General features: G+C 37.9%; 1 protein-coding gene across 1 annotated transcript in view; it reads left to right on the plus strand.

Moving 5' to 3' along the window:
- The window catches only part of LOC307104464 (transmembrane protease serine 11G-like), a 44135-nt gene that overhangs the window by 10369 nt on the left and 9280 nt on the right, over nucleotides 1-24486 (plus strand). Inside the window, exons 2-5 of the mRNA XM_079779360.1 lie at nucleotides 12383-12504; nucleotides 13075-13196; nucleotides 21954-22021; nucleotides 23574-23734. Coding sequence (XP_079635486.1) covers nucleotides 12383-12504; nucleotides 13075-13196; nucleotides 21954-22021; nucleotides 23574-23734 — 473 coding nt within the window. The remainder of the gene's footprint in view (nucleotides 1-12382; nucleotides 12505-13074; nucleotides 13197-21953; nucleotides 22022-23573; nucleotides 23735-24486) is intronic.

Below are 24486 nucleotides of genomic sequence, written 5' to 3' on the forward strand. Positions count from 1 at the left end.
GCAGTTAGGAAACTTGAAGGTAGTTGCTAAGGGGAGTGAGGGAGGCGGGGACACCTGTGAGAGGAACTGGCCCTTAAGGGAGGGATAAAGCATTAGAGCATCCCAGTGAAAGATTTCCAGAAAAGGAAATGCCAGCAGCTGGGGAAAGGAAGTTAGAAATACAGAGGAAGGGGAGCATTTTAGACAGAGGATATTGTAAGCAGAACAGTGGTGAGTGAATGTAAGGAACAGAAGAGCACATGTGCGGGCAAGTACTATACATTAAGCCAAAGGTAGGTGAAACGTAGCCAATGAAAGGCCCTTCTTTTAAAAATAAAAAATATATCATGCCCTCCCATATTTAAAATTGTCCATTGGGTTCCTATTCTCTTAGAATTAAAATACCTTGCCATGGCCTTCAGGGGTCCCATGATTTTTCCTTGCCTGTCTCTCTGGTTTAGCCTTCTCTAGTCTTTGTTGGATCCACGGGGTTCCAGCAACACTGGCCTCATTTCTTTCAGGAACACAACAAGCTAACCTTTTTTCCAGCTCTAGGAACTTGCTGCCACCTGGTTGTTCATTCCAAGTTCTTCTAAAAGTTCTTTCCTCATAATTTGTTTCTAAGATCAAATGGCCTCTCTTCAGGGATGACTTCCTGCTACCCAGTTAAGGACCCCACCACAGGCCTCCTTATTCATTAACTAGTATCCCTGCGCACGAATCTGTGTGTGAGTAGCTCACTGCCTCTTGCCTCAGCTGGCCACGCCGCCCACCACCGCTGGTAGCTCTCTGCCACTTGTAGCTCACTGCCCCGCCCTCCTGTAGCTCTCCACCGCTTGTAAATCGGTCGTGACGTTACAGCGTCCCAGCAAATTTGCATATTTCTCTATTATTAGATTAGATGTATTTTATTTCCATGAGTTAAATTTCCATGGTTTGTTTATTTTCAGTTTCCTTCTACTCAACTACTTACCACAGCTTTTTCAGCAACAGAATCAGTTTTTAGCACATAATGGGATCTCAGTAAATATTTCTTGAATAAGTGAATACTAAGCTAAAGAGTTTATAGTCTCTGTATTGAGAACTATCTGAAGGTTTTTGAGCTAGAGATTCACATTATCAGAACTATATATTTGGTTTGACGTGGGGTGGTGAACACACAATACAATATACAGATGATGCATTATAGAATTGTACACCTAAAACATATGTAATTTTATTAACCAACTAGAGGCCCAGTGCATGACATTCTTGCACTGGGTGGGGCGCGTCCCTCAGCCCAGCCCACGCCCTCTCGCAGTCCGGGACCCCTTGAGGGATGTCTACCTGCTGGCTTAGGGCCGCTCCCCACCCTGAGCTGGCAGGCAGACATCCCCCAAGGGTCCTTAGCACTGCCGCAGAGGTGGGAGAGGCTCCCGCCACCACCGCTGTGCTCGCCAGCCATGAGCCAGGCTTCTGGCTGAGCGGTGCTCCCCCTGTGGGAGCACATTGACCACTAGGGGGCAGCTCCTGCATTGAGTATCTTCCCTCTGGTGGTCAGTGCACATCATAGCAACTGGTCATTCTGCCATTTGATCTATTTGCACAATAGCCTTTTATTATATAGGATGTCCACCCCAATAAATTCAATAAAAAAATTTTTTTAACAAAATGTATATTTAGAACATAATTCTGGCAACAACATTATAGAATGTATTTGAGAGGAAATTACCTGGAGATAAAGGATCTATTAAGGGCTATAGTGATTGTCCAGATGAAACACATTGAATGCCTGAAGTAGTTAGCATGGTGTTAGGAAAATGCACCAGGGTGTAAATAGGGAAGACAATTCAGGGAGTTGTGGAGAGGGAGCTATCATATGATTTGAAGGTTCAGAGAGAGTAACTGGAAAATTATAAATAATTTTATTAATTCTTATTTTTGTTTTTTAAAATGTGAGTTAAAATAAAAAAATATAGGGAGACAGGAATAAGATATGAACAGACTAAGGTAGAAAGAGAGTGTTGTGATAAGAATGAGGTGGAAGAACCAAGTAGAAGGAAGAAAAAAGAGCAACCCACTATGGGATAGTAAAGGGAAAAAAAAAAGATTAGTGAAGATGTTGACAAATTATAACATTTTTACATTGTTGATGTGAATATAAAATGGTGTAGACACTTCAGAAAAGTTTAACAATTTCTCTAAATGTTAAACATACATTTATCATTTGACCCAGAAATCCAACTCTCAGATATACATGCCAAAGAAATGAAAACACATGTCCATACAAAACTTAAACATGAATATTCACAGCAGCATTTATAATAGCCAAAATGTAGTAACAATGCAAATGTCCATCAGCTGATGAATATATAAATAAAATGTAGTATATCCATAAAATAGAAAATTATTTGGTAATAAAAGACATGTAGTCTTAACTCCTATGATATCACATTGATGAATTTTGAAAATAGTATATTAAGTGAAAGAAGACAGGTAAAAAAGGCCACACATTAAATGACTCTATTCATAAGAAATGTCTCTAATAAACAAATCCATAGCAACATAAAGTAGATTAGCAGTTGCTTAGGTTTGGGGGCAATAGAGAGTGACTATTAATGGGTATGGGTTTTCTATTTGGGAGATAAAATGTTTGAAAATTGGTTTTGGTGATTGTTCTACAACTTTGAACATATTGAGCCATTGAATTGTATATATTTCACTCATTTTGTCAAATGAGTGAAATATATGGTATGTTAATTACATATCAATATAGACATTAAAGAAAGAAAGGAAAAGAGAGAAAAGGAAGGCAGGAAAAAAGGCAGAAAGGAGACATCAAAAGGCTCTGGAAGCTCAAAAGTGAGTTTTAATTAAAAGTAAAAGCTCCTGACAGTTATTGTTCACTGAGGCTGTCCAAGTCACCTAACTATCATTATCTTTGTCTTTGGCATTCATGTGACATCTCCAGCAGAATCAAATAGTCCTTTCTGGCTAAGAAAAGCCTTATTTAATTTTCTTTTCACATTTCAAATTTTATTTTTTTAGATTAAAACTATTTCCCAGCTGTCACATACAAGTGACAGTAGGACTTGCTCATTAGAAAAGATTTGTAGCTAATACATTTTTGCATCTATTAACAGTCAAAACAAGCCCCACTTTCTTCTAAAGGTCAAAATTTGTTGTTAAATCACAGTAGGAAGCAAGATGATTAAGGATAAGTGATGATTAATTGAAAACATTAGTAAGAAAGCAGAAAAAAGTGTACCAATAAAACTGACGCAATATTGGCCAAAGTGGGTGGAAGTACTGCTTGGGACACTCACCTTATCTTCAATAGCTCAGGTCAATTCTTTTTTGTCCTCATGTGTTTTAGTTACCTCAATACTCTAAAATTTCCTTCAAGGAACAGCTTCTCATGGAACCTCACCATGTAAATTTGTATTAATGAATAGAGATTTGAAGAGTAACACTCCTGACCTTGATTATTTCCTTTTGAACTCTTTCACAACTAAAACACCGGTTATTTTAATTATGACATCAATCAACTTTTCACTTATGAAACATGTCTTATTTGCATAATGTGGGGTTAAAGAAACAAGACACACAGCTTATCAGAACATAAAACATAAACAAAGCACAAATGTTAATTTAATCTTATGCACAACTTTTAGTATTCTTACTCACATCCTAGATTTTATAAAAGTCTCATCATATCTGGTGATACAATTATAGTAATCATTGTCATCATTGTTAAGACACTACAATTATGAATAACACCCCCCACCTCCTGATATTTTCATAACAACTTTTTTCCAGAGTTCTCTGTCTTTTCTGGGCAGTAGATTAAAACCCCAGCTACCTGATTCACCCATCTTGTCTTGTCTTAAATTTTCTCATACCCATTATTGTTGTCCAGTAACTCTTTCCCAAGGATGCTCCAAAATGTGCTCACCACATGATGGCTACCTCTGAACCTTGTGATTGATTACTTTTGAAGGCTCTAGTCCCTCCCTAAACTTTAAATCTCTTATCTGCTGGAATGTCCCTTGGAGATCATCAGGGCTTTGCTAGGCTCCCAAATTGCTTCCCAGTCTGTGCATAGTTTGTACACAGTGTTGCCACTCAGATTCCAAGATCCTAGGCACAAGTTCCCTCCTCTTTCTTTCAAGAGCAGCACATCTACCATCCAGCACCCACTTTCCACCAACTCCCCCTAACCCCGTGGTCAGCAAACTGCGGCTCGTGAGCCACATGCAGCTCTTTGGCCCCTTTAGTGTGGCTCTTCCACAAAATACCACGGCCTGGGCGAGTCTATTTTGAAGAAGTGGCATTAGAAGAAGTTTAAGTTTTAAAAATTTGGCTCTCAAAAGAAATTTCTATCATTGTACTGTTGATATTTGGCTCTGTTGACTAATGAGTTTGCCGACCACTGCCCTAATCCATTATGCACTCCTTGGTTATCATTTCTCTGCTGCTTTTGATAATAAAAATAATAAAATAAACAAAACTCCTAAGTTCTCACCACGTTTTAGTTACTGTTCTGAGTGCTCTTACATATATTAACTCAATTGTCTCTGCAGAAGGTGAAATACCCATAAGGTGGGTAATTTTAGCTCCATTTTATAGATAAGGAAGCTAAGGCATAAAGAAGTTGAATGACTGCCAATGTCCCACAGTAGGGGAGCTGGGACAGGAACTCATTTCAGCTGGATGCAGAACTCACACTCTTAACCACTATGCTGAACAACCTCTTTCATGTGGCCACTGCTGTGGCAAAAAGAAATCCTTTTATTCCTCACCCTTGACTCATTGAGTGACAACATTTGATAATATAAATAATTTTAAAAGCACCAGGAAAAAAACAAACAAACAGATGTTAGGAGAGCTATCTAAGAGAAAAGGCCCTGAAGATGTACCTTTACAAAGGTACGTTGAAAAGAGCCAGAGGAGTTGATTCCATTCTGTTGAGGTCAAGAAGTACCTCCCCAGGAGACAGTCTGGGTAATGAGCCACTCAGAATTTACATAAAGGTAAGGGAGAGATGAAATAGAAGACACTTTTCAAAATGCTTCTCTTCTTTGTGAAAAATTTTCTAGACTGACCTGCTGAGTAGGTAGTTTTCATCACTGCTCATCTTTGCTTTGGCAGGTATACTTCAAAAGATGAGGTCACATATTTTTCTTTTGGTTGAATGTCAAAAGTTTCTCTTAGGCTGTATTTTCTTGTACTACAATAAACCTATTTAGTCATCTTGCTGGGATAGTCTGACCAAATTAAAAGTTTTGAATTGGAATGGTTAGGGGAAGAAAGAGGCCAAGAAAGAAAGAAAAGAGAATTGTCTTTTAACAATTTATAAGTATAAAACTTGTATTCTATTTCAAGTAACTGCTTAGTCTTTCCCTGCATGCTATGTTTGAAAAACTCATCTCTAGCAAAACTCTGATAAAAATAGTTTTTGTGTTGTAAATAATTTAGGGTTACCTACCACCTAAAGACACATTCTCTTATTTAGTGAACAAACATTTACCTAATATGTGTGAAGTGCAAGCTCCACCAATACAGAATAATCGCTGAAATCACACATTGAAATTAGTCAATGTGTAAGTTAAAATTATATTAGTACTAAAAATTGGGGAGAAAATCAAATCTTACTTTAATTTTTTTAAAACATCCAAGAATCCTATCTAATAAAAGAGTAATATGCAAATTGACCGTACCTTGGCTACACCCACAAGCCATGCCAACCAGCCAATCAGGAGCAAGTATGCAAATTAACCCAACCAAGATGGCTGCCACCACAAAGTGAGCAGGAGGCTTGAGTTTCCCCGGCAATGGAGGAAGCCAAGCTTCCTGCACACCCTGGCCGGCCCAGGCATCACTACACTTAAGGCTACAAAGTTTCAATTATAGAAGATAAATAAATCCCAACAAAAATGGCAGCAGCCACAGAGCTGGAGAGAGCAGGAGGCTTGAGTTGCCCTGGCGATGGAGGAAGCCAAGCTTTCCACCTGCCTTGGCTGGCCCAGGCCTCCGCAGAAGGCTACAAAGTTTCATTTATAGAAGATAAATAAATCCCAACAAAAATGACTGTGGCCACGGAGCAAGCAAGAGGCTTGGGTTTTCCCGGCAATGGATGAAGCCAAGTTCCTGGCCTGCCCTGGCCTCCGCTGAAGGCTACAAAGTTTCAATTATAAAAGATAAATAAATCCCAGATCCCAGGGCCTCCACTTGGGTTGCCGGGGGCGTGGCCAGCCTGCAAACCACCACAGGCCCCTTCCCAGGCCACCCCACACCCTAAGGGAACCCCCACCCTGATCCAGGACACCCTTCAAGGCAAACCAGCTGGCCCCCACCCATGCACCAGGCCTCTATCCTATCTAATAAAAGAATAATATGCAAATTGACCATCATTCCGACACACAAGATGGCTGCCCCCAGGTGATCAAAGATGGCTGCACCCATGTGGACACAAGATGGCCACCACAAGATGGCCTGCAGGGGAGGGCAGATGGGAGGGATCAGGACAGCAGGGGAGGGCAGTTGTGAGTGATCAGGACAGCAGGGGAGGGCAGTTGAGAGGGACCAGGCCTGCAAGGGAGGGCAGTTGGGGTCGATCAAGCCTGTAGGGGAGGGCAGTTAGGGGGACCCAGGCCTACATGGGAGAGCAGTTGCGGGGGGGAACAGGCCTGCAGGAGAGGGCAGTTAGGGGTGACCAGGCCTGCAGGGGAGGGCAGTTAGGGGCAATCAGGCTGGCAGGAGAGCAGTTAGGCATCAATCAGGCTGGCAGGGGAGTGGTTAGGAGGTGATCAGGCTGGCAGGCAGAAGCAGTTAGGGGCAATCAGGAAGGCAGGCAAGCGAGCAGTTGGGAGCCAGCAGTCCTGGATTGTGGGAGGGCAGTCGGACATCCCTCGAGGGGTCCCAGATTGGAGAGGGTGCAGTCTGGGCTGAGGGACAAACCCACCTCCCCCACCCCCGTGCACGAATTTCGTGCACCAGGCCTCTAGTAAATATTATAAGTCATGGCTGCCTGGTTAAGGAAATAAATGTACATTTTTACTTATTCATATGTGGACCCCCAAAAAGAAAGATTCATTTAATGTAAAACTCAAAATGGAATTTATCTGCTGAGATGGATTCCCCTTAGTCAACCAGGGGTCCAAATTTTATAAATAATTAGAGCCCAGCAGCCATTAGCTGGCAGGGGCTCCTCGTGTACTGCAAAAATGGGGAAGGACCTCAGATTGAACTCTCAGCTTCCTACACTATGCCTCACATGAGTCAACAAATGAGTCACATGAGGCAACCAATGCAGGGGAAGCCCTGGTTTTATCTTTCTATGAATTGAGACCTACCCCATCCAATTAGAACTGCACAATTTGGTACCTCATTTATATAAAATAGACCTGATTGGGAACCTGGGTGGGAACTTTCACTATAAATGGCCAGCAACTTCCACTCTGTCTCAGGGGAACACAATTTAAGTTGCTACCTGAATCTGTGTCTCCCGGGCTGCAGCTCCATTTGCTCAAATAAATGCTTTTTATTTTTATTACAGCCTAAAATTAATTTTGGTTTACACATACCTAAGTCTGTGATTCAGTCACAATGTTTCTGGTGTTAGAAATAGAACAGTTCAGTGGGAAACTATATGCTTCTGAAGATGAGAACTTTGTTGCAAAACAAGCTCCCCCTTCAGTGATGATTTTTCCTGACCAAGAGAGAAGACAGTGAAAAAATGGATCCAGCATTTTCAAGCTTTAAAAAATTATCACTATTTGCAGCCATTATCTCCTCCAAAGAGAAATAATTAGTTTTTCTTCAAGATTCTCTTAGAAATTCTCTGTGACTCTGGTAGCAATGTGTGTGCATTGTGCTCCTTCTCCTCTGTAAGACTATACCTTGAGAGGAGGCTATACTTAAGATGCTTTTTACATTCCCCTACTTTGTACAGGGTAATGCTCAATAAATTTCTACTAATTTAACTAATGGAAACATGCATTAAGCTTACCTCTATTCTTGTTCATAAACTCTACTTTCTCAAGTATGTCCTTGAGAAGTCCTTCTCCTTGCCTCATGTTTCCTTGTCTTTTTTTATGTTGTTCCCTCTGCCTGTGGTACATGTCATCCTTGCCAATTTCTACTCCTCAGCCTTCATGGCCAAGTTCAAAGGACAAATTCTTTAAGACAAAACTAACCCACTTACCTCTCATAGCAAAATCAACCCACTTACCTCTCTTGGGAATATTTCATTATGACATTTTTCATTTGTATTATAGTCATTACTTAATGTGTCTCTAAATCACACATTCTTGTAGATGGGAGACTATGTCTTATTCAATTTTTAATCTCAAGCAAAAAGTGTTTGGCAAAGAGAAGAAATCAGCAAATGTCAACTGAATGAGTTTATGATTGACCATGATCCTCTATTAATAAAGGTGATAAGCCCTAACCAGTTTGGCTCAGTGGATAGAGTGTCAACCTGCGAACTGAAGGGTCCTGGGTTTGATTCTACTCAAGGGCATGTACCTTGGTTGTGGGCTCAACCCTAATAGGGGGTGTGCAGGAGGCAGCTGATCAATGTTTCTCTCTCATAGATGTTTCTAACTCTTTATCCTTCTCCCTTCCTCTCTATAAAAATCAATAAAATATATTAAAAAATAAAGGTGATAAATATGTTCATTAGATTTTGTCTATGCCCCAGTGGGATCCTAGCTTTTCTAACAATACTTCAGATATCTGCAGATTGCTGCAAGTACTCTTGTCTTGCCATCAACCAAAGAGTAGCAGGCCAAAATAACTTTAGATCCTTTCAGAAATATAGCAGAACTCAAAATTAATGCTACCTGAGGTATTTATCAGGGTTTAGGTTATAATTCCTGAAGTAGGAAAATTGCTTCTAGATTCTTTGCCCAGATGCAAGGATACAGGAGCATCCCTACTCCTTCAAGATCATTGATGACAAAAGGCACACCTCAGTTATATCTTCAATTATTTAGCTAGGGCCTATATTTTCTACTTTAACACCACCAGCTATCAATCCCAGAGAAGGCAATTCCTTCTTCTTTTCCATGTGTACTTGTAAGATAAAAAGAAATAGTATCTATAATTATCAGAACAATATTCCTGTCCAGTTTTCTAATTTGTTAGATCTCCCTGGACAATCCCTGATGGTCCCCTTCTAACCTGCCTTGATTCTATAAGTGTTCAGGTTTAGTATTAAGTGTGGGCTCTGAGCCTGAGATGGGGGAAGTGCTTTGTCACATTTTCCTGTTTCCACAAAACTTTGCCAAATATCAGTCATTTGCACATCACTTTTTCTCATGTTTGCATGCTACTGGTACTATTATTATCTTAATATTTTCTTTAAATTGATTCATTATTTACTCAAATAAATATGGCCTTATTATACACAATGTTATCTATAAAAAATCACAGCTTTGAATCTTAGAATCCTACTAGAGGCCTGCTGCATGGATTCATGCACTGGTGGAGGCCGTGGCCTGTGGGGATTGGCCTGCTGTGGGAGTACCACTCATCCCAGTCAGCCAATTGGCTATGGACCTGCCCTCTGAGTGGCTGCTCCTACTGTGGGAATGCACTGACCACCAGGGGGCAGCTCCTGCTTTGAGTGTCTGCCCCCTGGTGGTCAATGCACGTCATAGTGACTGGTTGACCAGTCGTCCTGGTCATTCTACCATTCTGTCACTGGGCTTTTATATATATATAGATGAAATGGTTATTCATTATATACCCCCAGTGGTTCTCATGCCATGAAGTTTCTGGATCCAAAGTCCTGAACTATCACTATTTATTTGTTTGTTCATTATGTCGATGATTTCTTTTTGTGTCGTTTATTATTTCTCCTTATTGTTCTTTTCTGTTTTCTTCTACATGTCCTGTTTTAGATGTTCTTTGTATGCATTACAGATTACTTCTTTTATAAATGGAGATTATAGGTTTATGTACAGATGTGTGCAAAGAGCCCTAACAGACCAACTCTGTATTCTAGCTCCTCCAGTTTTCAGTAGTCACTCAGAACCTCTGTGTGTTCATGCTAGAATGAGAGAAGTGGCCCATTTGCCCTCACTCTTTGAGGATCATTGTGATTTGAGGCACATGAACCCAATATATGATATTAGTTCATTTACAAAGAAAAACTATTTCAGAAAATCTAGGTAATGAACTGGGGAATATATAAAAAAGTAGTCATTCTAGTGTAATTCTGACTTTTTAAAATCAAAATATAAAGTTAATCATCAGTGAGTTTTTATTGACAGTATTTTTTCTAATTTTATATTTTTAATATATTTTATTGATTTTTACAGAGAGGAAGGGAGAGGGATAGATAGTGAGAAACACTGATGAGAGAAAAACATCATTAGCTGCCTCCTGCACAGCCCCTACTGGGAATGTGCCTGCAACCAAGGTACATGTCCTTGACCAGAATCGAACCTGGGACCCCTCAGTCTGCAGGCCAATGCTCTATCCACTGAGCCAAACTGGTTAGGGCTTTTTCTAATTTTTTATAAAAAACATATTCAAATGTTACTAAGTATAATATGAGCTAACCATGAATTCTAGAGTAAAAAAAAACCCAAAACATTCTAAACAAATGGAAGAACATACCGTGTTCATGGATTGGTAGAATCAGCATCATTAAAATTTCCATACTACCCAAAGCAATTTATAGATTTAATGTAATCCCCATTATAATACCAACAGCATATTTCAAAGACCTAGAACAAACTCTCCAAAAATCCATCTGGAATAAAAAAAGACCCCGAATAGCCACAGCAATTCTGAGAAAGAAGACCAAAGTTGGAAGGATCCCAATACCAGATATTGAACTATATTACCAAGCCAGGGTTCTCAAAACTGCCTGGTACTGGCACAAGAACAGATATATAGACCAATGGAACAGAACAGAGAACCCAGAAATTGGTTCTATCATACACAAGCCACTATGCTCAATCAATATTTGACAAAGGAGGCAAAAGCATACAATGGAGTCAAGACAGTCTCTTCAATAAATGGTGCTGGGAAATTTGATCAGATACATGCAAAAAAATGAAACTAGATCACCAACTTACACCATACACAAAAACAAACTCTAAATGGTTAAAGTACTGAAATGTAAGATGGGAAACCATAAAAACCTTAGAAGACTCCATAGGCAGCAAAATGTCAGACATATATCGAAGCAATATCTTTACTGATACAGCTCCTAGAGCAATGGAAACTAAGCAGAAAATAAATAAGTGGGACTACATTAAAAAAAAAAAGCTTCTGCACAGCAAAAGAAACCATCAACAAAACAACAAGAAAGCCCACTGTATGGGAGAACATATTTGCCAATGCTATTTCAGATAAGGGTTTAATCTCCAAAATTTACAGGGAACTCATACAACTTAACAAAAGGAAGATAAACAATCCAATCAAAAAATGGGCAAAGGACCTAAATAGACACTTTTCAAAAGAGGACATTCAGAAGGCCAAGAGACATATGAAAACATGCTCAAAGTCACTAATCATCCAAGAGATGCAAATCAAAATGACAATGTGGTACCATCTCACACCTGTCAGAATGACTATCATCAACAAATCAACAAATGACAAGTGTTGGAGAGGATGCAGAGAAAAGGAACCTTCATGCACTGCAGGTGGGAATGCAGACTGGTGCAGCCACTGTGAAAAACAGTATGGAGTTTCCATCAAAAGTTAAAAATGGAACTCCAATTTGACCCAGTAATCCTACTTCTAGGACTATATCCCAAGAAACCAGAAACACAAATCAGAAAAGATATATGCACCCCTATGTTCATAGCAGCACAATTTACAATAGCTAAGATTTTGAAACAGCCTAAGTGCCCATCAGCAGATGAGTGGATTAGAAAACTATCGTACATCTACACAATGGAATACTATGCTGCTATAAAAAAGAAGGAACTTTTACCATTTGCAACAGCATGAATGGAACTGGAGAGCATTATGCTAAGCAAAATAAGCCAGTTGGAGAAAGAAAATATCACATGATCTCACTCAAATGTGGGATATAATGATCAACATAAACTGACGAACCAAAATGGATCCAGAGACAAGGTGGCACTGAGCAGACTGTCCAACCTCGGGGAGAAGGCAGGGGTCAAACAAAGGACTTGTCTGCATGCATATTAGCATGACCAATGGACACAGACCCTGGGGCAGTCGGGGCTTGCCCTCGGGGGTGGGAGTGGCCAGGGGGCGTTAATTGGGAAAAAAGGAGACATATAATACTTTAAACAATTAAAAAAATTAAAGTAATTACTTATGAAAAAAAATAAACAACAACAAAAAAACACATTCTATGCCAAAACTATGTGAAATTGAGATTCTAGTCTTTAAGTTCTGTTTGTTTTTAATATATAACTCTCTCTTTCAAAAGGCCACCTATACGAGGCAGAAGAACAAATTCCTTGAAACCATGGATGATTGCCCTTATTGTTGCAGCTGTTGTGTTGGTTCTAGCAATAATCATCGGTCTCCTTGTTTATTTTTTGGCATTTGGTAAGAATCTATCTCATTGTGTGTTTTTTTTAATTTTAAATATCCACTCACTTATTTCAAAACCTTAATATTTTTAAATATTTTAGAATACAATTTTCATTGCAACAATCATTTGCTTAAATGTATACATACTTTGCATAATGTAATGTTGATTTGCATAAATTTATCTACCTTTCGGAAATTATAATCTTTTATGTATAAAAATGCTTCTAGCATTTAAAATTTGACTTGGTTCACGTAATACTATTTCTTGACCAATGCCATAGATTTATATCCTATGTTATTGTATGATTTAATATTCTCAATATGATTTATTGAGAATAAAAAATGATTTTAGTAGCAATTCTAAATTCAAGGTCAACTTGTGTCAGGACACAACTGAAAATTACACGACTAAGAGATTGTGCAATCTCCAAAAAGGAAGAGAGAAGTATTGGCCACAGCTATTGAATTAATTCTCAGGAGTTCATCAATTATGGGATATTTTTGCATGCCATTCCCTTTATTTCCATTATTTTTGTAGCTCATATGAACTAAAGAGAAACCATGCATATTTGTTCTCCCTTCCAGGTCAGAAAAAGTTGCACTATTTCCAAACCTCCTTCCAAATCCCCAGTATTGAGTATAATCCTGATTTTTCAGTAGAGCACTCAAAAGTTAGGACTGACCTGAAACAAAAAATCAGTGATGAGGTAAGTCTAAGTTTTGCTTGTATCATTTCTACCTGAAAATACTGTTAGGGGGAAAGAGGTTAAAATAAAGTAAGAGGTGAGTTGAGAACACACAAAATTACATCTATGTTAGGTTTGCCAGATAAAACACAGAATGCCCAGCTAAATTTTAATTTCATATCTTCCTGAAAATATACTTCATTCAATATTTTCAACATGCTGATACTAAAAAGCATTTATTATTTATCTGAAATTAAAGTTTAACTGTATTTTTATTTGCTACTCCTGGCAACTCTAACCAACATTGTCTCAGGTACACTGGAGAAAGGATGATTGCACCAAAGACTGAACAACACAAGCTAAACAAAAAGAAAAAAAATTAGCTGAAGTACAAAAAAATAGCGTATTTGGAAATATAACTCAATCATTCAGGCACAAACAACATTACCATGTAACATTTATTACACACCTACAGTGTGTATGATCCTAATACATTTCCCATTAGGCAATTATATTGAACATTTGTTCCTAAAAGTAGAGCACAGAAACACATAGACTTCCACTGAAGTTTTCAGTTTATATACAGCTTCTACTGAGCCAAGCATTGGCCAAAGATAAAAGATCATTCTTGCCAGCTTCAGAAATATTTCTTTAGCAATTTCCCAACCAAAAGCAGAAGGTGATGAAATGAATTGAAATATGCAGCTAAGTGGCATTGGCAGGGTATTGAATATTTTATTACAGGAATAAATATGTTGAATTGGAGACAGTCTAAGCCTCGAAGTCAGAATATCTATGTTCAATAGGCTTCTCAACTTTGGGAAGCTACTTGACGCCTCAAGGTTTCCACTTTCAAAATAACGATAATTACACCCACCTCTGAGTTATTCTGAGAATCAGTTTACGTTGCAAATAAAAAGTATGAAAAACAATGTCTGAATGAATGTTAATACCTGTTTCTTGTGTTCTCATGGAACTTTTCACACACCTCTGCTAGAACACTTACTGCCTTGTGACATTATTATTATTTTATATGTCTAGGTCTCTCTGGATTTGTGAAGGGCTAAATCGACTTATTCTTATAATTCTGGTGCCTGTCACAGTGTCTGCCACATGGTAGGATCATAAAAATACTCATCAAACAAATGACCAGGGGATAAAGATTTTACTAGTAGTGGTCCTGTCCTCTAGAATACAAATGGTGACTACATAGGAGAAGTATCATAATTGAGAAGTACAGTACAGAAGTATGGTAATTTAGACCAGGAGTTGGCAATTTTTTTTTTTTTTGTACAAAGCCAGATAGTAAATTTTCAGCTGTGCAGGCCATACAGTCCCTCTGAAGCAATTCAGATCTGTCTTTATAGTGCTACTGCACCAGAGACAATACGTCAGCCAAGCAGTGTGGCTGTAGCCAAGGAAAAATTAATTCTGGATGCTGAAAGTTAAATTTTGTAAAAATTTTTAGTGGTCACAAAACATTACTCTTTTTATGATTTTTTTCAACTATTAAAATAATGTGAAGACCACTCTTAGATGATGGGCCCACAAAAATGAGTGGCTGGCTAGATTTTTTCTATCTATATATATAAAAAGCCAGCAACCGGAATGCCGGAACAACCAGAACAACCGGTTGCTATGACACTCACTGCAGCCAGCCAAACTGCCAGATCAGGGGCGGAGCTGACCGGCCAACCTCCCATGGCCCCTCCCCCCCAGCCAGCCCTGCCCCCAAGCAGCTTCCCCCACCCTAATCGGGAGCAGGGCCAGCCGGCCAACCTCCCATGTCCCCTCTCCCTGCTGGTCCTGCCAGGATTGGGGTGGGCAGGCCTACCCCACCCGTGCATGAATTCTAGTAGGCTATAATTTGCTGATCCCTGATTTATTTCATTATTTATTTTAATTTTTTTATTGTTTAAAATATTACATATATTAGTAAATATATCTCCTTTCCCCCCCCCCATTGACCTTCCCCCAGCCTACCCTACCCCCTGTCGCATGCCCTCATCCCACCCCCTCAGTGTCTTGTGTCCATTGGTGTGCTTATATGCATGCATACAAGTCCTTTGGTTGATCTATTTCCCTCCCTCCCCAACACTTCCCAGCCTTCCCGCTGTAATTTGACAGTCTATTGGGTGCTTTACTGCCTCTGTATCTATCTTTTAATTCATCAGGTTATAATGTTCTTTATTTTCCATAAATGAGTGAGATCATGTGGTATTTTTCTTTCATTGCCTGGCTTAGTTCACTTAACATAATGCTCTCCAGGTCCCTCCATGCTGCTGCAAATGGTAAGAATTCCTTCTTTTTTATAGCAGCGTAGTATTACATTGTGTAGATGTACCATGGTTTTCTAATCCACTCATCTGCTGATGGGCATTTAGGCTGTTTCCAAATCGTAGCTATGGTGAATTGTGCTGCTATGAACATAGGGGTGCATATATCCTTTCTGATTCGTGTTTCTAGTTCCTTGGGATATAATCCTGGAAATGGGATCACTGGGTCAAATGGGAACTCCATTTTTAGTTTTCTGAGGAAACTCCATACTGTTCTCCACAGTGGCTGCACCAGTCTGCATTCCCACCAGCAGAGCACAAGGGTTCCTTTTTCTCCGCATCCTTGCCAGCACTTGTCATTTGTTGATTTGTTGATGGGTGCCTTTCTGACAGGTGTGAGATGGTACCACATTGTCGTTTTGATTTGCATCTCTCAGATAATTAGTTACTTTGAGCATGTTTTCATATGTCTCTTGGCCTCCCTTCTGTCTTCTTTGGAAAAGTATCTATTTAGGTCCGTTGCCCATTTTTTTATTGGATCATTTATCTTCCTTTTATTAAGTTGTATAAATTCCATGAAGATGTTGGAGATTAAACTTTTATCAGTGATAACATTTGCAAATATGTTCTCCCATACAGTGGGCTTTCTTGTTGTTTTGTTGATGGTTTCTTTTGCTGTGAAAAAGCTTTTTATTTTGATGTAGTCCCATTTGTTTATTTTCTCTTTAGCTTCCATTGCCCTAGGAGCAGTATCGGTGAAGAAATTGCTTCAGCATATGTCTGAGATTTCTCTGCCTGTGGATTCTTCTAGTATTTTATGGTTTCCCATCTTATGTTTAAGTCCTGCATCCATTTTCAGTTAATTTTTGTGTATGGTGTAAGTTGGTGGTCTAGTTTCATTTTTTTGCATGTATCTGTCCAATTTTCCCAACACCATTTATTGAAGAGACTGTCTTGACTCCATTGTATGTTCATTCCTCCTTTGTCAAATATTAATTGAGCATAGTGGTTTGGGTTGATATCTGGATTCTCTATTCTATTCCATTGGTCTATACGTCTGTTCTTGTGCCAGTACCAGGCTGTTTTGAGAACAGTGGCTTTTAAATCTGGTATTGAGATCCCACTTACTTTGTTCTTCTTTCTCAGGATTTCTGTGGCTAATCAGGGTCTTTTTTATTCCAGATGTATTTTTGGAGAGTTCTTTTAGGTCTGAGGTATTTTAATGGGGAGTGCATTGAATCTATAGATTGTTTTGGGTAGTATGGACATTTTAATGATGTTGACTCTACCAATCCATGAACATGCTATGTTCTTCCATCTGTTTACATCTTCCTCTATCTTTTTTCAGTGTCCTGTAGTTTTCCAAATATAGGTCTTTTACCTCCTTAGTTAAGTTTATTCCTAGGTATCTTAATTTTTTTGGTGCGATGGTAAATGGGGTAGCTTTTTTAGTCTCTCTTTCTGTAAGTTCATTATTGGTGTATAGAAATGCCATAGGTTTCTTGACATTAATTTTGTATTCTGCTACATTGCCGAATTCATTTATTAAGTCTATTAGTTTTTTTGATGGAGTCTTTCAGGTTTTTTATGTACAATATTATATCATCTGCAAATAAGGACAGTTTTACTTCTTTTCCAATTTGGATGCCTCTTATTTCTTCTTCTTGTCTAATTGCAATGGCTAATACTTCCAGTACTATGTTGAACAGGTGTGGTGAGAATGGGCATCCCTGTCTTGTTCCTGTTCTTGTGGGAAATGGTTTTAGTTTTTGCCCATTGAGTATGATGTTTGCTGTGGGTTTATTATATATGGCTTTTATTATGTTGAGGTATGATCCTTCTATTCCCACCTTGGTGAGAGTTTTTATCAAGAAAGGGTGTTGGATTTTGTCAAATGCTTTTTCTGCATCAGTTGATATGACTATGTGATTTTTATCTCTCAATTTGTTTATGTGATGTATCACGTTTATTGATTTGCGGATATTGTACCATCCTTGCATTCCTGGGATAAATCCTACTTGGTCATGGTGTATGATCTTTCTGATATATTGCTGGATCTGATATACTAGAATTTTGTTGAGGATTTTGGCATCTATGTTCATGAGGGATATTGGCCTGTAATTCTCTTTCATTGTGTTGTCTTTATCTGATTTTGAGATTAAGGTAATGCTGGCTTCATAGAATGAGCTTGGAAGTGTTCCTTCCTCTTGAATTTTTTGGAATAGTCTGAGGAGGATAGGTTTTAGTTCTTCCCTGAATGTTTGGTAAAACTCCCCTGTGAAGCCGTCTGGCCCCAGGCTTTTGTTTGGAAGCTTTTTGATGATTGCTTCAATTTCTTCCATAGGTATTGGACTATTGAGATGTTTAGATTCTTCCAGAATGAGTTTTGGAAGGTTATATTTTTCTAGGAATATGTCCATTACCTCCAGGTTGTCCGGTTTGTTGGAATAGAGTTGTTCATAGTATATTTTAACAATCCTTTATATTTTGGTGGGGTCTGTTGTTATTTCTACTCCTTCATTTCTGATTTTGTTTATTTGGGTCCTCTCTCTTGCTTCTTGGTGAGCCTGGCTAGAGGTTCATCAATCTTGTTTATCCTTTCAAAGAACCAGCTCTTGGTTTTGTTGACCTTTTGTATTTATTTTTTTTGGGTCTCAATGTCATTTATCTCCACTCTGATCTTTATTATTTCCTTCCTTCTGCTTACACTGGGCTTTTCTTGTTGCTCTCTTTCTAACTCTTTGAGTTGTAGGGTTAAGTAATTTATTACCATTGTTTCTTGTTTTTTGCAGTAGGCTTGTAGAGCTATGAACTTCCCTCTCAAGACTGCTTTTGCTGTGGCCCATAGATTTTTGTATTTTCATTGTCATTTGTTGCCATGATGTTTTTTATTTCTTCTTTGATCTCTCTGGTAACCGAGTCATTGTTTAATAGCATGCTGTTTAGTCTCCATGTGTTTAATTTTAGGGGGTTGTTTTTATTGTAGTTAATTTCCAGTTTTATGCCACTGTGATCTGAGAAGACGTTTGATATGATTTCTATCTTCTTGAATTTGAAGAGACTTTGCCTATGACCCAACATATGGTTTATCTTTGAAAATGACCCATGTGCACTTGAGAAGAATGTATATTCTGTGACTTTGGGGTGAAATGTTCTGAAGATGTCAATTAATTCCATCTGGTCTAGTGAGTCATTTAAGATTGATGTTTGCTGATTTTTTGTTTAGAGGATTTGTCCAATGGTGATAGTGGGGTATTAAAGTCTCCTACTATGATTGTATTGCTGTCAATCTCTCCCTTGATATCCTCCAGGTGTTTTTTTATGTATTTGGGTGCTCCTGTATTGGGTGCGTATATGTTTACCAGAGTTATTTCTTCTTGTTGGATTGCTCCCTTTAGTATTATGAAGTGGCCTTCCTTATCTCTTGTTATGTCCTTCACTTTGAGATCTAATTTGTCAGCTATAAGTATTGCTACCCCAGCTTCTTTTTTCATTTCCATTCGCCTGGAAGACCTTTTTTCATCCCTTCACCCTTAGTCTGTGTGAATCTTTTTTTCTGAGGTGGGTTTCTTATAGACAGCAGATATATGGAACATGTCTTCTTATCCAATCCATTACCCTATGTCTTTTGATTGGTGCATTTAATCCATTTACATTTAAAGTTATTATTGATAGGTGCTTATTTGTCGCCATTTTTATTCTTTACCTCTGTGTTCCTTTTTCGCTTCCTATTTCTTTTTTTTACAGCAGACCCTTTAGCATTTCTTGCATTGCTGGTTTGGTGGTAATAAATTCCCTTAGTCCTTTTTTGTCTGTGAAGCTCCTGATTTCACCTTCAATTTTGATTGATAGCCTTGCTGGGTATAGTATTCTTGGAGTCAGACCCTTCCTTTGCATGTCTTTGTATATTTTATTCCATTCCCTTCTGGCCTGATGAGTTTTTATTGAGAAATCAGTCGGTAGTCTGATGGGGGTTCCTTTGTAGGTAACTTTCTGTCTCTCTCTGGCCGCTTTTAAGATTCTTACTTTGTCATTGGTGTTTGCCAATTTAATTATAATGTGCCTTGGCATCGGTCTTTTGGGGTTCATTTTGCTTGGGACTCTGTGAGCTTCTTGGATTTGTGTGAGTTTTTTCTTCCCTATATCAGGGAAGTTTTCTGTCATTATTTCTTCAAACAGGTTTTCTATTCCTTGCTCAGTTTCCTCTCCTTCTGGAATCCCTATTATGCGGATGTTGTTTTGTTTCATGTTATCCCCAAGTTCTCTTAGGCTCTCCTCCTGCTTTTTAATTTTTTTTTTCTAGAAGCTGCTCTACTTGGGTATTTTTTCCTACCTTGTCTTCTAGCTCACTGACGCAGTCCTCTGCTTCTTCTAGTCTACTCTTGATGCTTTCTATTGAGTTCTTTACAGCAGCAATGTCATTTTTCATTTCTTCTTGGTTCTTCTTCATTTCCTCTTGGTTCTTACACATATTGTCGAATTTGTCTTCCAGTCTTTTCAGCCACCTTATGACCATTTCTCTGAATTCTTTCTCTGGCAGGTTGCTTGCCTCCATTTCGTTTACTTCCTTTTCTGGTGATGGCTGCTTTTCTTTCATATGTGGGCTGTTTCTTTGTCTCCCCATGGTCTCTCTTCTCTGGGTTTCTGGTTATGTAGTTCTCTCTCTCCTTTCCATGGTGGAGTGTAGAGCTCCTCTGAATCTGCATGTTTGTGCCAATTGGGGACTGGTGCTCTGGGGTTCACAGCTGTTCTTTGGGTGCCGCAGTTGTAGATTTTCAGGTTTCCGATAACATCCACTTTCCCCTTCAAGATGGTACGGTCTCCGCGTCCAAGCCGGTCGCTCCGGGAGGGAACCCAGCAGCAGTGGGAGCTGCCTGATCAGGGGAGCCCCGTCCAGCAGTCCCCCACTGTCTCCTGGAGTATAGCTGTTCCTCAATTCACCAACAAACACTCCCTGTGCAACCCTCAGCTGTTTTTTCTATCTGCTCCAGGACAAGGCTTGGGACATGTCTATCTATTCCACCGCCATTTTTTCCTCCCCTCGCTGATCCCTGATTTAAACTGTAATTTACAGTTCTAGGAAACATTATCCCAGAAGAAATTACTAAAATTAGTACCTAAAATGAAATTTAGAGATGTCTTTTGAAGTTAAATAATTTAGACTGTTTATATTCTCAATGGCCATGGGCAATAACATGGTTCACAAAGCTATGACTTAAAGGAAACAACAACAAAATAATGAAATAGAAAAGAGAATGAAAATAGGCAGAGAAACTATAATAAGATTTATAAAAATCTATGTAGAAATCTGGAAGTACATATGCCCCAAATGAAAATAACAGGTTCTCTGCAGTGATTTAGAAATTATTTTAATTCTTTTCATTATGCTTTGCTGTTTTGCTAGCTTTTTATAACGTTTTACAATGAATATGTATTAGGTATTTTCATATAAATGTACATGTGTGTATATAAAACTATATCCTTAGAAAACAAATTTTCTATTATTGTTAAAGGAAAACACATGGCCATTGTTTTTCTTAATAACTTGAATTTTCTTCTTTTTAATAACTGTTGATTTTTCAATAACTGTATGCATACCATCCTATCTAATAGGATATGATATGGTGCCTTACCAGAGGAAGTTTCATAAATGAAATCAGACAAGTGAAAAGCACTTGTTCAGCACATGCCTAGTTTCACATTTTGGCAGCTCTTCTCTTCTGATTTGAGGAAATAATTATTGAGACTCAGGTTCATGTAAGATTTGGCACATGATCTGTCATTTTTTTTCTGAAAAGCCAGATTGAGGAATCAATGTTAATGAATAGGTTAGTGCAACCACAGATTCTGTAACAATCTGTGGTTTTAGTAAGAAATAATTTCTTCTAGGAATTAATATTACACAGAAATTATCCCACAAAAGTCTAAAATGACACACAAATAGCAGTCTTATTCTGTTATTATTTCATGATTTTTTTCTTGCTGAGTATATTCATTTTAAAGAAGTACCCAAAAATATATATTCTTTTCCTCTCCCCCATTTATCACAGAATCAAAATATGGCCTAAAAAGTTTCAGAAAAGCCTAAAAGACTGATTCTTTAATCACCTCCATGAGGATGATAACTGACCTTGAATGACAGAGGATTTTAAGTCCTTATGTAGCAAGTTTTCAAAGAACCTCAGTCTTTGTACCTCCAAGTCTGTGCATATTTTATATTGGCTGTTGAAACAGCTAGCTTCATTCAACTCTACATCAGCCATCTTTAACCATGTGACAATTTGTTTAAATATCAACATCTAATTACTAGGAAGATCTTTCTGATAACAGGATTATGCCCCAATGAGCTTTCTGGGTGGGGATAGGTATAAAACAACACAGAATTAAATGCTATTTGAATCACTGCATGTTTTATAGAAACTTTTTTGTATTATATTGAAATGTGTGAAATTTATATTTAACAAAGTTCTATGCTGTGTGTGTGTTTTTTTTCTTTTCTCAGATAGATAAGATATTTCAAAATTCCAGTTTAAATCATCATTACATCGAGTCTCATGTTGTCAACTTTAGGTAATCATAACTAATCAATTTGTACAATGAAAAGGCAATTTTGTTTTATTTAATTATTCTTCATTTATTTGCTTTGTTGACAGGATATAAAAATCTTAGATAGCTCAGCTGGCATGGCTCAGTGGTTGAGTGTCGACCTATGAAACAGGAAGTCACGGTTTGATTCCCAGTCAGTGCACATTCCTGGGTTTTGGGCTTGATCCCTAGTAGTGGATATGCAGGAGGCAGCCAATCAATGATTCTCTCCCATCATTGATGTTTCTATCTTTCTCCCTCTCCCTTCCTCTCTGAAATAAATAAAAATATATTTTTTAAAAATCTTAGACATACCAAGAGCAAAAATAATTTCATATTACTACATTTAATTATTATTCCTCTTCTACAGAGTACCTATAGGGGGCACTTTCTTGACTTGGGTAGAGATTAAATACATTCTTCTGGTTGTTCTTTTAAAGACTTGCATTTCAGCCCTGGCCGAATGGCTCAGTTGGTTGAGCATGGTCCAGTTGGTTGAGCATGTTCCTGTGCACCGAAGGGTCACTGGTTTGATTCCCCATCCGGGCACATACCCAGATTTCGGGTTTCATCCCCCCATTAGGGTGAGTACAGGAGGCAACCAATGGATGTTTCTCTCTCACATCAATGTTTCTCTCTTTCTCCCCTGTACCTTTCTCTCTCTTAAAAAAAATCAATAAAAACATATTTTGGGCAGAAAAAAGGTTGTGGGTCTGATCTGGTAGGGCACATACCTAGGTTGTGAGTTCAGTCCCCAGATGGGGCATGTGCAGGAGGCAACCTATTGATGTTTCTCTCACATCGATATTTCTCTCTCTCACACACACTCTTTCTCACTGTCTCTATAAAAACCAATGAAAACATATCCATGCATGAGGATTTAAAAAAAAAAAAAAAAGACTTGCCCTTCAGTTAAAGATTCCCACAATCATTAAATACTTTTACTTAATTTTTAAAAATATTTTTTTATTGATTTCAGAGAAGAAGGGAGAGGGAGAGAGAAATAGAAACATCAATGATGAGAGAGAATCATGGATCAGCTGCCTCCTGCACACACCCTACTGGGAATCGAGCCTGCAACCTGGGCATATTCCCTGACTGGAAATCGAACATGTGACCTCTTGATTCCTGGATCGAGGCTCAACTGCTGAGTCACACCTGGCTGGGCTTAATTTTTAAATTTTACTTAAATTTTAAACATAAACATATATGAATATTTAAAAATCAAGGAAAAATATATGTTGACAGAGTTGATGGATTTAACAAGTACTTTTGATTTATTTTTCCAGAAAAAAAATTCCAAAACTCTAGAATTTTACTCTTCCCTCCCTGAATATGATCAAATTTTACAAGCAGGGAATAATTTATGTATTAACACTATATGATAAAAGAAAGGAAAAATCTATGATAATAAAATGTATAAAATATTTATATTTAGGTTGTATTTTAAAGATATAACTAATATTTAAATAATAAGGTATAAAAAATAATTATGGCTATGACTTCACTTATTTATTCTGGTGTTTTTGTTTTCCAGGTCAAGTGATAATGGATTAAAAACAGATGTATTGCTTAAATTTCACTTTATTTCTAACAATGCAGAAACAGTAAAAAGACAAGCTGCTAACATTTTGCATCAGAAGTTAAAATTAAACCAAAGCTTCTTAAAGATAGATACTTCATTGCCTTATCTTAAAGGTAAGAAATACCATTTTTCTCTCCTTGCTATAGTTCACAATTTTACTATCTTCTCATCTACAGAGAAAGGATCTTTATTTCACTATAAAATAAAACTGCTTTTCATGTTTATGTTTCTCATTTACTTGATAATAAGCAAAAACCCAATCAACACCAAAATATTCCTTTGGTTAATATGGAAATAATTATGACAGAATAATTATATAATAACACAAATATAATAGTATTTCCTCATTTTTTGAAAGAGAGATATTAGTATAATTGTTTGAATTAATTAAACATGGATATGATTTTTTTTTTAAATACCTGCACTCTGCTACTGTGCCATGACAAGACTCCTTTGTGTTACTTCTTTATAGCCACACCCAAACCCTCTGCCCATCTCTAGCCCTTGGCAACCCTAATCCATTCTCCATCTATGTAATTATATTATTTCATGAATGTTACATAAATGGAATCATACACTTTATATCCTTTAGAGATTATTATTATTGGCAAAACCTAATTCTAAGGGACTTAGTCTAATAAACTCCTTACCCATAGTTATCTGCAGATGCATTCTATGTTCCCGGTTAGAGTCTGACCTACATTAAAGACTCCTTAATTTGCAGGTTTACTGAAATTTTACACAGCTTTCATTGTAACAAAATGTGGGTCTAGCTTGCTCATTATGTTATCTGGCATAAGGTAGAATTCATGTAATTGTGGGGAACAACTGAGCATGCTTTGTTTTCTATGTTACTTCATTAAAA

This window comes from Cnephaeus nilssonii, assembly GCF_951640355.1.
Source record: "Cnephaeus nilssonii genome assembly, chromosome: 1".
Taxonomy (NCBI): domain Eukaryota; kingdom Metazoa; phylum Chordata; class Mammalia; order Chiroptera; family Vespertilionidae; genus Cnephaeus; species Cnephaeus nilssonii.